The 12,232-nt window shown below is 52.6% G+C and overlaps 1 protein-coding gene across 1 annotated transcript; it reads left to right on the top strand.

The window, feature by feature from the left end:
* The first annotated feature begins 2,926 nt into the window (after positions 1-2,926).
* KISS1 (KiSS-1 metastasis suppressor) lies at positions 2,927-5,283 on the top strand. The gene is made up of 2 exons (XM_039227442.1): positions 2,927-3,029; positions 4,964-5,283. The coding sequence occupies exons 1-2, from the start codon at positions 2,927-2,929 to the stop codon at positions 5,281-5,283; spliced, it is 423 nt and encodes a 140-aa protein (XP_039083373.1).
* Positions 5,284-12,232: the final 6,949 nt, after the last annotated feature.

Here is a 12,232-nt window from a genome sequence, read left to right as displayed (position 1 = left end):
GACAGACCCAAGGTAGGTGCCCGGGGGCATCCACACTTGGAGAGGGGTCTGCCCAGCCCCAGGGAGGCTCCAGAGCTGGGAGAGGGAATGTAGTTATAAGACCAGCGGTTGTAGCCCAGACAGGCAAAGGGGGCGATGATCCTTCCTGATATCAGATTATTCTGGGATTAGTCAGTGAATACCCTGACTCAGATTTATGAAACCAGGATCTTACAGTGGAAGGAATAAGAGCAATGAGTGCGTTCTGGCTGGGATGAGAGGTCACGGGAGCTTTTGGAGGGAGCTAGGGAAGCCCTCAGGGCCCATGGGCTCCACAGGACTCCTCCAAGCCGCTCCCCCAACTTCTGGATGGCAAGTACAAGCCTAACCCAAGAGCGCCTATGCACCCTGCTAGACACCTGCACCACGAGCTGGGGGTCACCCCAGGAAGGAAGCCACCTCACTTCCAAAGCTTTCTCGCCACACCTGGAATCTTTTACTGATCAGGTATGTAGCCTGGGGTGGGGGAGGGCGGCACAAAAATTGCCTACAGCGGGTTAGCCTCTCCAGGACCCGTGAAAGCTGAAGGTTCTTTTCCAAACAATTCAACTCTATCACGTGTGTTAAATGCCCGTGCTGGGGCGGGGTTGCGTGCGCATGCTCACCTGCGACGGTGATTTCTATCATGGGGAGGAAGCGCTACGGGGTGCCTGGAGCTTGGAAGAAGGAACATTAACCTTAGACCTACTCACCCCTCACCATCCCACTCTGCGCATAAGCAGCCAGAATGCTTCACCTGAAATGCAACACACACATGCCCTCTTCGGGCTCAGCCTACTCTGGGGTGAAGCCCCCTGTACCCCTTCTCTAGCCTCACCCACAGTCTTTCTCTCCAACAATCCAACAAAGCTCTGTCTTCCCGGCAGGCTAGAGGATGCGGTCCCCTCCTGGCCAGCTCCTGCACCCCTGCTGGAAGTGCCTTCCTTAACCCTGTATTCATGCAGCTGACCAGTGCTCAGGAACAGCGCCCCCTGTGCCAAACCGGCCTGCCCCCCACTCCAGGATGAACCCCCACGGGCTCCCACAGACCCCTGGGCACCCACACGCCGCCAGCCTATCATTTCCAGTGTTATTTTGAAATGGTCGGCTAAGACGACTCCATTTCTTGAGCTAGATCTTGGGGGAGGAGCTGGGAACAGGCAACCCTGGGTCTTAGCACACCTGTGCACTCCTAGCACCTAGCACAGCACTTAGTTCAGGAATGATCTCTGAACTAACGGGGACCGTGTGCATCCATGGTCTGAAGCCACAAAAGAAATGGTTTTACACTGCTCTCTCTAATGAACTGATCCTGCCTCTCTCCTCCATACCCACCCAGGGCTTAAAAGCAGGTGCAAAAACTTGTCTGGGTTTCAAGAGTGTCACAGCATCAAAGTCTGTAAGGAAAAACGACTATCTGAGGGGACAGTTGGTGTCCAGTCTGATGCAGTGCTCTTAGTTCACAGAGGAGCAATATGGTCCAGAGATGGGGGTGACTCACATCCCACTGGGAGGGGGGCAGAGCTGGAGCCAGATTTGAATGTTTTTTCTTTTAATGTTTATTTTTGAGAGAGACAGAGCATGAGCAGGGGAGGGGCAGAGAGAGAGGGAGACACATAATCCGAAGCAGGCTCCAGGCTCTAAGCTGTCAGCACAGAGCCCGGAGCGGGGTTCAAACTCATGAACCGTGAGATCATGACCCGAGTGGAGGGTGGACTCTCAACTGACTGAGCCACCCAGGCGCCCCAGGATTTGAGCGTTCTTGATCCCATTTCTGGAGTCTTCCTCTCTGCCTCAGGCCCAGGTCCTGGAGGGTGCAGGGTGGGGAATGAGGGTGGGGGCAAGAATAAAGGGGTAGACAGGGCTAAACAACCATTCATTAGCAGCTGCTGGGCACCAATAGCCCCGCCCCTTCCACTTGCCCCTTGAACCACAGAGGCTCCAGTGGACACCCTTTTCGTCCATCCTTTTGACCTGCCTCCCCATCAGTTTGTCCTTAACCACATTTATTGGACAATATCAAAGTGCTGATGGCGTTTTTTTAATGATTATTTCTTTTGAGAAAGACAGCACAAGCAGGGGAGGGGCAGAGAGATAGGGAGAGAAAATCCCAAGCAGGCTCCAAACTGTCAGCGCAGAGCCCGATGCAGGGCTCGATCTCACAAACCATGAGATCACGACTTGAGCTGAAACCAAGAGTTGGACTTTTAACCAACCGAGCCACCCAGGCGTCCCCTTGAGACTTCTCCAAAGAGAAATTCAACTTGGGAGCTGCGAAAGCTGGGGTGGGGGGCGGGGAGCTGAGAGGGTCAAGGCAAAGGGGGTGAAATGTGGGTCAGGGTCCACAGCCCCCATCCCAGCAGCCAAAACCACCAGATCAATTCAGTGCATATCCCCTTGGAGCCCATGAAGAATAGAATAAGGTAGCAACTGACCTGATAAATCAGGGAAAGTTTTTTCTCTTCCCTGTGTTATAGGCAATTTAATGCCAGTCCTCAGGGCTGTGCAGGGTTATGAGAGCTAACAAGATGATTCCTCTTTCTTACTTGGAAAAGGAAAAGAACCAAACCTCTGTTGCAGCAGGAAGGAACTGGGCCAGGGTCAGGACGTGTCAGTCTAACGGGAGAGTTGGGCACAGGAAGTGAAGGATTTCTGCCAAGCCCAGCGTGGAGCTCCCAGGCTCCAGAGATGTCTGGACCCCAGTGCCCTCCACTCAGTGGAACCCCCTGCCCTGCTTCGCTTCACCCCTCCCTCCTCAGTGCCACACACCGCCCCCCACGTCCAGGGCTTTCTTCTCCACCCTGGGCTCTGCCCCAGCACCCTGCCCACACCCTGCGCCTGACTTAGTCCCCTCTCTTCCCTTCTGTCTTAACCTCAGGACACTGCCAGTTCCCGTCTTCTGACCAGGATGAACTTACTGGTTTCTTGGCAGCTGCTGCTTTTCCTCTGTGCCACCTCCTTCAGGGAGACATTTGAAAATGTGGCACCCATGGAGAATCCGAGATCTGCAGGTATGCATGGTCCGGGAGGAAGGGGGGAGCATGTGAGCCATTACAAAATAAGTTACCATGTTTCTCAGATTCAGGCTGGTCTATCAATGTGAGTTAAATACTGCACTTAATGAGAACCTAAGACTAGCACATGCACCTCATTTAGGAGCCACAATGATCTTGCAAGTAAGGGATGGCTTACTGCTGTTCTGGGCATCAGAAGGCTCGCCCAGGTTCAGGTGCTTGTTAACCACTGAGCTCTTAATGGTCTCCTCGCATTGTGTTCTCTGCTCTGTGCCAAACGCCTGTGTGAGCAGATCCGCTAGGAAGGAACTGGCTATGCAAGCTTCTTTTCTCAGGGATCTCAGACCCTTTGTGTGGAATTTGGGGGAAAAAAAGACCTAAACAAAAGGGCAGATCCTTAATATCTGCCAACCTTATGAATTCACTGTGAAACTGATCAGCTGGAGAAACTGAGGCCCAAAGAGGTAAAGAAACTCCCGAAAGTCCATCAAATGCTGCCCGGCAGGTGCAAGAGCTGCCAAGAGCATGTCTCTGAGTGGCATGAGCTAGTCGCCGACACAGGTGTGGGCTTCACACTGCATGGCGGTCAGGTTCCCGGGCACACTAGATGTGGCTTATTCTCTCCGGCCCGCAGTTCCTCTCTAGCCATGGAACTTGGAGTGTACCCTCTACACGTGCGATATCATTGAGCCCATAAGATATCCCAGAGCAAGGAGAAGGTGGCCCCCAGTGTCCTTGGCCAATAGTGTCTTCTCTCCTGGAATCTGGGTGTTCTTCCTGGGTGAGGGAGGCTCCCCCAGAGAATAACCTCACAGCTTCCCCAGGGACATTGACCTGTTGGCTCTTTTTGGCAAATGGCTCTAAGTGAGGCCACACACAGTAGCCTGAGCAGTAAGGGATGCCGGGATGATGGGTGTAACTGGGAAGAAAGCCATCATTCCTTCCCTGCCTCGGCCAGGCCCTAAGCAAGACGGGAGGGGCCTTGGAGGAAGATTAGCATTAATTCTGAACCATGCCCACACTCCTTCTCCGAAGTATGCCAAGGCATTGAGGAGCAGGGCTCAAAGCCAACTACCTCCCTCAACACACCCACTCACACACCAGGCCTCATTTCCACTAATCTCGTGCCACAATTGGCTGGGGTTCCTGTCTACTCAGAGCTAGTCGCACTATTTTACTGCCAAACATTACAGTGAATTTAACAAGCTTTGCATGTGAAGTGCCCTCCTAATTAGCCTTGTTAGCCCTCAGTGTGAAGGGAAGAGATTATATCTGTGGGGGAGAGGGGGTTGAGCAGGTGAAGGTGACCCAGATAATTTCCCATTCTTCACTGAGTCCCTCTGCAGTTTATTAGGGGTCGCAGTAATTGGGGAGGGGTGCGGGGCACAGTGGTCTTCGACTCTCGTTTTTGCAACTACAAACTTTTCATTTGCTTTGATACATTTAACAAGCATTTGAGGCCCTACTACGTGCAGGTGCAGATTGCTGTTTCAAGCACTCGAGATAGAACTGAATGAACACGGCCCCCACCGGCCCCAAGGAGCTCAGTCCTGGGGGAGCCCTGAGGCAGAGACAGGACAGAGGGCCAGGCAGTGAGCCAAGAAGTGCAGCAAAGCTGAGGGTCCGGCAAAAATTGCGGGCTGATTTCCAAGCTCTACCCCGTTTGCTTCCGAAAAGGAAGTGATTTAATGTAAAAGACATTTAAGATCATTCTGGAAAACATCTGAAACCAGAGCCATGTTGAAAGGGAGAGGAGCCAATGACCTAACCACCAGAGCTAAGATGGTCTGCTGGGGGTGCCCTGCATTGGGCTCTGGGCTTCCTAGAGTCCAGGGACAACGAAAGGGAAGCACAGGATAGGGATGCGAGCAGGTGTCCCAAAGCCGTCTCTCCTGGCCTCACCGCAGCCTCTCCCTGTGGCTCTGTCCTAGGCCAGCGGCTGGGACCCCAGGCTCTGCTGGCCCCGTGGGAGCAGAGCCCACGGTGCGCGGAGAGGAAGCCCGCCGGAGCTCAGACCAGCAAGCGAGGGGCCTCGCTGTGCAATCTTCCCGAGAGCCCCGCGGAGCCCCAGCGGCCAGGCCTGTGCGCCCCTCGCAGCCGCAGCCGCCTGATCCCCGCTCCGCGGGGCGCGGTGCTGGTTCAGCGGGAGAAGGACCTGTCCACCTACAACTGGAACTCCTTCGGCCTGCGCTACGGGAAGCGGCAGACGGCGCCTCCCGGAAACATCCGCGGAGGTGCTGCGCTTGGCTGAGCGCCAGGTGCAGGATGGGGATGTGGGAGGGGGGCATGAATTTCAAACCCCAGACTAGGAGTCTGAGCTGGGGTGTGGCGGGTAGGGCATTGGGAGGGAGGCTGGAATTTGTCCTGAAGCAATAAAGGAAATGCACCTGAGTGTGATTGCGGCTAATTTTTGCATGCAGCACCGCTAATTAGATTGTTTTCCTTCGCTCCTCAATTGGATCTTTGGTTGGATTTAAGATGACTTTAGTGCTATCAAACTCAGTGCTTTTCACACCAGAGATAGAAGAACCAGATTGTTTTCCCCCAATCTGGGGCAGATCACTACTTAAAAACACACACACACAATGAATCACTGAAAAACTGAAAATTTTAAAAATAAAGAGAAACCGGAACTGGATGCTGCTTCAGTGTTTCAGCAATATCAAATTTGGAAATTTTATATTGGAAATTAAAATTGCTGAAGCCGTCCTCTTAATTCCTAGACTTAGCTCATTGCCTGCAGGTTACAACATTTTGCAGAGGGGCCCGACCCCGTGGCCCACGCTTTTGAGTAGCACTGGTCTAGGCCAGGGAAGACAGCTGAAGGACCTTCCCCTTTCCCGGGGAAGTTTACAGCCAGTTGGACAGCTTGATCTGGAACATGATGCCAACCCCTACCCTGTCCACTGTAGCTTAAAGATCACTCCAGCCCCCAGCCAGACCTCTGCTGGGGCACCCAGCCCCAAGGTCCTGAAGCCCCAGTCTGTGTGCAAGAGTGGCCTGGGCCACCCATCCCCCTCTCCTAGGGACAGCCCTGGGTGCGGCCAGTTCTCTACCTGGATCGCTTTTCTGCATCCTTGTAATCACTGGGCCTGCAGTAGCCCCATTTTCAGGTGAGAACCCTGAGGTTCAGAAAGATACATAACTCACTGAAGGCATGCGGCCAATGAATGGTGAGCCTAATCAGTCTCCTGACACCAGCACCTGACCCCCACTTCACTGAGAGGGAAGTGTTTCCATCTGAATCAGCCGTGGTGAACATCAGGAAAGGTCAGTCTGCCCTGTGGGGACATTCTTGGAGGCCCCCAGTAGCTGGGGAGTTGGTTTCTGTACTAAGAAGTAGAGGCTTGTCAGTAGGGAAACGGACAGGAAATCCACACCCTTCTGCCCACAAGAAGATCCAAAGCTGATGGCCTCTGGAGGCTCCTTTCCTGCTTGGTCTAGGATGGAAGTATTCTTTCCCAGAATGAGTATGAGGCCACCACCATCCTGAGAAGCACCACAGTGTTTCCACCATTACAGAAGCGGGACTCCGTTGAATAGAGGGCAAATGTGTTGCTATAGCAACGAGATAGGCTGCCATGGGAACATGACAACCTTCCCCACCCCCATCTCTACCCTGAAGCCGTCTTCCAGGATCTTTCAAATTTTCTCTACTGCTGTGAGCTCCTGTCACAGCACGGCATGCCCGGGGGACGCTGTTGATATCTGGAAGGCAGTCATCCCCCAAACAGCCTAGGCTGCGTCCCTATACCTCTGGGAAAAGAGTCATAAACTCAACGCCTAGCTGTTAAGTGAGTTATTCTACTCTCTGGGCCATTTCCTTTCTCTGATGAAGACTGTGAGTGGGAAGAGGCTGAAGGGTCTCTGAAAGGTGCTCTTTGGCAGCCCAGTTTTACAAAATTCCCTCCGCTGCTCCACCACCCCCTCACCCTTCCTCACAGCCTTAAGTTTAAACGGCAGATAGGAGCTAGCAGCATACACCTGTGTGTTTGCGTGTTCGTGCACGTGTGCAACTTCAGGGGCACGGTTCTCTCTCAGAAGCAGCAGGCCTGTGTGGGAGAGGGCGTGGTGTCAGAGGTGTAAGAGCACTAAATGTGAACGACTGTGTGCATGTTCATACATATATGTCTGTGTGACCCTGCGTGTGGTATGGGCCCGTCCATCTGCAGGCTTTATCAGTCCCTTGGCTACCCAAGTGCCCTCCAGGACGTCTGTCCTGGGTGATGTAGAGGCCCCACTTCAGCAGGCAGCAGGAGGGGAGTTGGGCCCCATGCCTCTTGCCCCAGGACGACTGCCTGGAAGGCTCTGGGCTTTACAGTTCTTGGCCCCGTGTTTTGGGAAAAGGTGGTTTCACACGGCTCCCAGCCTGACTTCGAACCTGCTCCCCAGATTGGAGGGAAGGTTCAGGGCCGGATGGAGGCTGTGAGGGGCTATAAACACTCCTGGCCCCAGGGGCTCCCATCTGCCTCTGCAGACCTTCTGGGTGCGCTCAGACAGCCAGGACACCAGAGCGCAAAGCCCTGGAGGTTAGGCTGCGGCACTCAAGCCCTCTCCTCCCTGGGATCTGAATAACCAGGAAGGCCTGGGCGTCCCTCACAGGAGGAAGGGAAAGGGGGAGGGTCTCTTCCCAAGTCCCACCTATTTTGGGAAGCCTGTTAACCTAGCAGGGGGGGGTGGGCTCACACCTGTTCTGGGAAGGAGTAGAGGGGCAGCTCTGCCTCTGGGATCACTCTTAATATACTAACAAGAAATGTGTGAGCACCTACAGTGTGCTAAGCTGCCCCGTTTCGTCCTCACAGCAACTGCAGGAAGTGGGCAATGTTATCCCCATGGTGCAAGAGAGGAAACTGAGGCTGGGAGAGGGGAAGTGGTGTGTCCAAGGTCACACAGCAGGAAGTTACAGAGCCAAGAGGCAGACCCTCACCTTCTAACTGCAAACCCACAGGCTTTCCCTTCCCTCTGGCCCCCGCCAGTGTGTCAGGCTGACCCTTTTCCTGAAAGATCTGTCCTGGGAAGTAGGTCCGGCAGCCAGTGGATAGAGTTACACCCTATCCCAGTTCCTCTCCAGACTGTGTTAATAACAGTGCAGGTGAAGTCACCGAGGCCCAGAGCAGGCCTCCTCCCCTCCAAGTTCCTGTCAAGGGCCGAGCACCTGAATTTTGCCTCTGTCGTTCTCTTTCTCTCGGGGAGCAGCTTCCTTCCCCAGTTCAGTACTTGGTCACAGGGAGTGAAGGGTGTCAGGTCCAGGGAGAGCTAGAAAGCCCTTCCTTACCTTCAGTGCCGTCTTCCTTTTTTTTTTTTTTTTAATTTTTTAATGTTTTATTTATTTCTCAGAGAGAGAGGCAGCATGAGCAGGGGAGGGTCAGAGAGAGAGGGAGACACAGAATCTGAAACAAGCTCCAGGCTCTGAGCTGGCTGTCAGCACAGAGCCCGACGCCGGGCTCTAACCCATAAACTGAGATCACGACCTGAGCCGAAGCCGGATGCTCAACCGACTGAGCCACCCAGGTGCCCCACCGTCTTCCATTTTAAAGACATCAGAGCCCAGCAGTTGGCTTGGAGCAGGGAGCCTGGTGGGGGCGGGGGGGGGGGCGGGCACAGGGTGGGGAGTCAGGACTTGCAGCCCTCAAGGCATCCCTTCCCCAGAGAAAAGATCCCAAAGAAAGATCTCAGAGGGATGCCTGGGTGGCTCAGTCAGTGAAGCCTCCCACTCCTGATTTTGGCTCAGGTCATAATTTCAGTTTGTGAGTTCGAGCCCTGAGACACCATTTCTCAGGGCTCAAGCCCTGAGTCAGGCTTCACTGTGAGTACAAAGCCTGCTTCAGATTCTCTCTCTTTCTCTCTCTCTCTCTGTCCTTCTCCCCACCTTTCTCTCTCAAAGTAAATAAAACTTAAAAAAAAAAAATGGACCTCAGATACTGACATTGGAGGGAGGTGCCTGCCCTAGTCCATCCAGGCCGGTATGACAAAATATCACAGACTGGTGGCTTATAAACCACAGAGGCTGAAAGTCCAATATCAAGGGGCGCCAGATTCCCTGCTTGGTGAGGGTCCACTTCCTGGCTCCTGATGGCTGTCTTTTCGCTGTATCCACACATGGTGGGAAGGAGGAGGGACCTCTCTTGAGTCTCTTTCCTTAGGGGACTAATCCCACTCATGAGGGCTCTCCCCTCATCTCCTAATCCCCTCCCAAAGGCCCCACCTCCAAACACCATCACTTTGGGGGTTAGAATTTCAACATCATTTTGACAGGACACAAACATTCAGTTTGCGAAGTGCCCCAGGGAAAAGCCAGCTCAGAACCTCAGAACCTCCATCTAGATGGAGTGAGCCAGCCCGAGTCCTGCTCTGCACACTGAATCTCTGGATCATTCCACCGGTCTATCAGCCATGAACCGAGAGCCAAAGAGTCCCAGGGTTTTGAAGAAAACCTCCAGTCTGGATGGAGGCCAAACCAAGCAAACACAAAGAAAACAGACACCAATTTTTTTTTTTTAAAAAACCTAGTCTGTAATTAATATCCTCAGGGGACATAAGAGAAAATTCTGCATCCATAAAACAAGTAGGCGCAATAAACAAAGGGATAATCAAAGAATCAGAAAGGGCTCTTGGAAGTAAAAAACATACGGGAGAAAAAATTTGTAGAGAAATTGAAGAGTTGGAACCTAGAGTTAAGGAAATCTCCTAGAAGGTAAAAGAGAAAGAATTCAGGAGAAGGGCGCCTGGCTGGTTCAGTCAGTAGAGCATGTGACTCTTGATCTCATTGTGAGTTTGTGCCCCATGCTGGGTGCAGAGATTACTTAAAAATATACAATACTTAAGAAACAAACAGAAGTTGCAAAATGCTACTAATAGGAGTTCCAGAAGAGAGAAGAAAAAATAGGAAAGAAATGACCAAGGAATCAATGCAGGGCAATTTTCCAGAATGGAAGGACACAAATTTCCAGATGGAAGGCGTCCTCTGAGTGAGTACTCAGCACAAGAATGGAACAGATCAGGGCCAGGGGCAAAGAAAAGGTGGCCAAAGCCCACAGAGAGAAATCCACAAGAGAGTCGGAACTCTGGTGGCACCAGACTTGTTAAAATCGGAAAAACAACCGCCAATTTCAGAGGGAAAATAAATTTCAGCCTAGAATTGGATTCACACCCAAACTATAAAGAGTACGAGTGGAATGGAAACATTTGTAGACATGCCAGGACTGGAAGGGTTTCCTTGTCAAGCACCCTTTCTCGACAAACTGAGAGCACATGCTCTGCTTCAACAGAAGTGCAGACTGAGAAAGAGGAACCCGCAGAGCCTGGACACAGAAAGCCACGGCGGGGAGCAGCAAAGAGACAAGAGCGTGCAGCCAGCCTAGGAGCACCGAGCTCCCCAGAAAAAATCCCGCTGAACCCCGTACCTGAATACGGCACCAGGCGGAGACGGGGTTTGGAGGATGGCAGCAGACTCCATAGGAAAACGAGGAGTTTTGGGAAAAAGGGGAAGGGGTGGGCGAAGATGAACTTAATGAAAAGCAAAAAGATTACCCACGGAAGGAATTGGAAGCATCATCTCCTGTGAACCATAATTTAATTATGATAATGTAAATACTGACTTTTGATTTTGCCCAAATTGGAGGGTTGGAGTCTGAGACAGAGAAATCTTCATCTGCCATGAAAGAAGATCAATAAATAATGCATGAAATTAAAAAGTCAGAAATGGGAAGATAAGCATAACCTTGAGAAGTATGAACGACCGAAAGTCAAAAGGCGTTACCCCTGTGCGGCAGGACAGGGGGTGGGGGGCTGGGGGCTCAGGGCAGGACAGGAGACTGCTAGGTTTCATGATCAGCCTCTTAGTTCTGTTGTTTTTTGTTTTTTACTAGAGTGTTTATTTTTCTGGTAAAAAAATAATAGATGGCCAGCTCAGTCCGGAGAGCATGTGATTCTTGATCTCGGGGTTGTGAATTCAAGCCCCATGTTAAGCATAGAGCCTACTTTAAAAAAAAAATAATAATAATAGATGGGAGGAAGGCAGGAAGGAAAAACAAGAGGGAGGGAGGGAAAGAGGGAGAAAGGAAGAGGTCCATTTCCTAGGCAATGTGTTCTTGGGATATAGTGTCTCTAAGAGCCCTGCCGCACCCCAGCTCTACTCCTGCTGATGTCCCCTCCTTGTCCATCACCACCGCTGTCCCCACCGCGTGCGCACACTCCGTTGAGCTGCTTCACCGTCACACCCTCCTCTGGCAAAGGGATCTTCCAGTTTAAGCTTTTTTGGACAATAAAAGAGACCTCCGGTGCCATTCGGGGGAAAGCCATTTGCTGGGTTTCTAGCTTTCATGCCTTAGTGTTTGGCGCCCCTACACTGGGTGCATCTCATCTCAGGAACACCCCGCTGACCGGGGTCTCTCACAAGCCAATCCCGCCAATCCCCGCTTCCCCCACGGGCCCCTGTAGCTCCCAAGCCGTGGGTGACCTGCCTTCCATTTTCCTGGGTCATCTCTTGAGCAGGCCTCAGGTTGGGATCACCCCAACCCTGTGGCCGAATTCCTCTTCCTCCAAGGTCCCCAGAACAGACCGGTTAGGACACTCGGTTCTCCCCAGCGCGGCCCGCAGCTCCAAGGTTCGGGTCCCAGCGCTGGCGCCTCCCCCAGAGCTCTCCAAGTAATTACTCCTGGGCCACCCACCCACACACGGCAGCCCAGGCTGGTTATTAAACTCCATTCTGGGCCTTTCTTCTCTGCTCAAGGCCCCAGCTGCTCCTCTCCGCAGGGCTCAGGGCCCCCATCTGATTGAAAAATTCCTCCGAGGAGCCAGCTGGGGCCCTTGGGGTTGGGGAGCTCAGCATGATGTGAGCAGGAAGATAGATAATGGAAGACGGAAGAAAGATAATGTCCTTTTTGGAAAAAAATCTTTTTCCCTGCTTCAGTGTTCGGTCTTTATGGACAGAACCAGGACCAGCTAAAGATGTCTACCTCCCCAGCTCGAACGCTCTACAAGGTAGCTTTCTACGTCCATACCACCCCCACCCCCAGGGTAGTGGGCATGGTACGCATTTCCCACTAAACTAACCGTGGCCAGGAATCAATCTGCGCTCAGCTCAAAGCAGCAAAAACCAGGCTCTCCCAGCCAGCAGCCTGGTCTGTCCTCATCGTCGACCTCCACGGGGCCCTCCCAGCCTTGGTCACGCTACCCGAATTTCCTTGGGATCAGTGTCA

This window comes from Hyaena hyaena, unplaced genomic scaffold, assembly GCF_003009895.1.
Source record: "Hyaena hyaena isolate Hyena2069 unplaced genomic scaffold, ASM300989v1 scaffold_28, whole genome shotgun sequence".
Classification (NCBI taxonomy): domain Eukaryota; kingdom Metazoa; phylum Chordata; class Mammalia; order Carnivora; family Hyaenidae; genus Hyaena; species Hyaena hyaena.
This window is presented reverse-complemented; position numbering and strand designations above follow the sequence as displayed.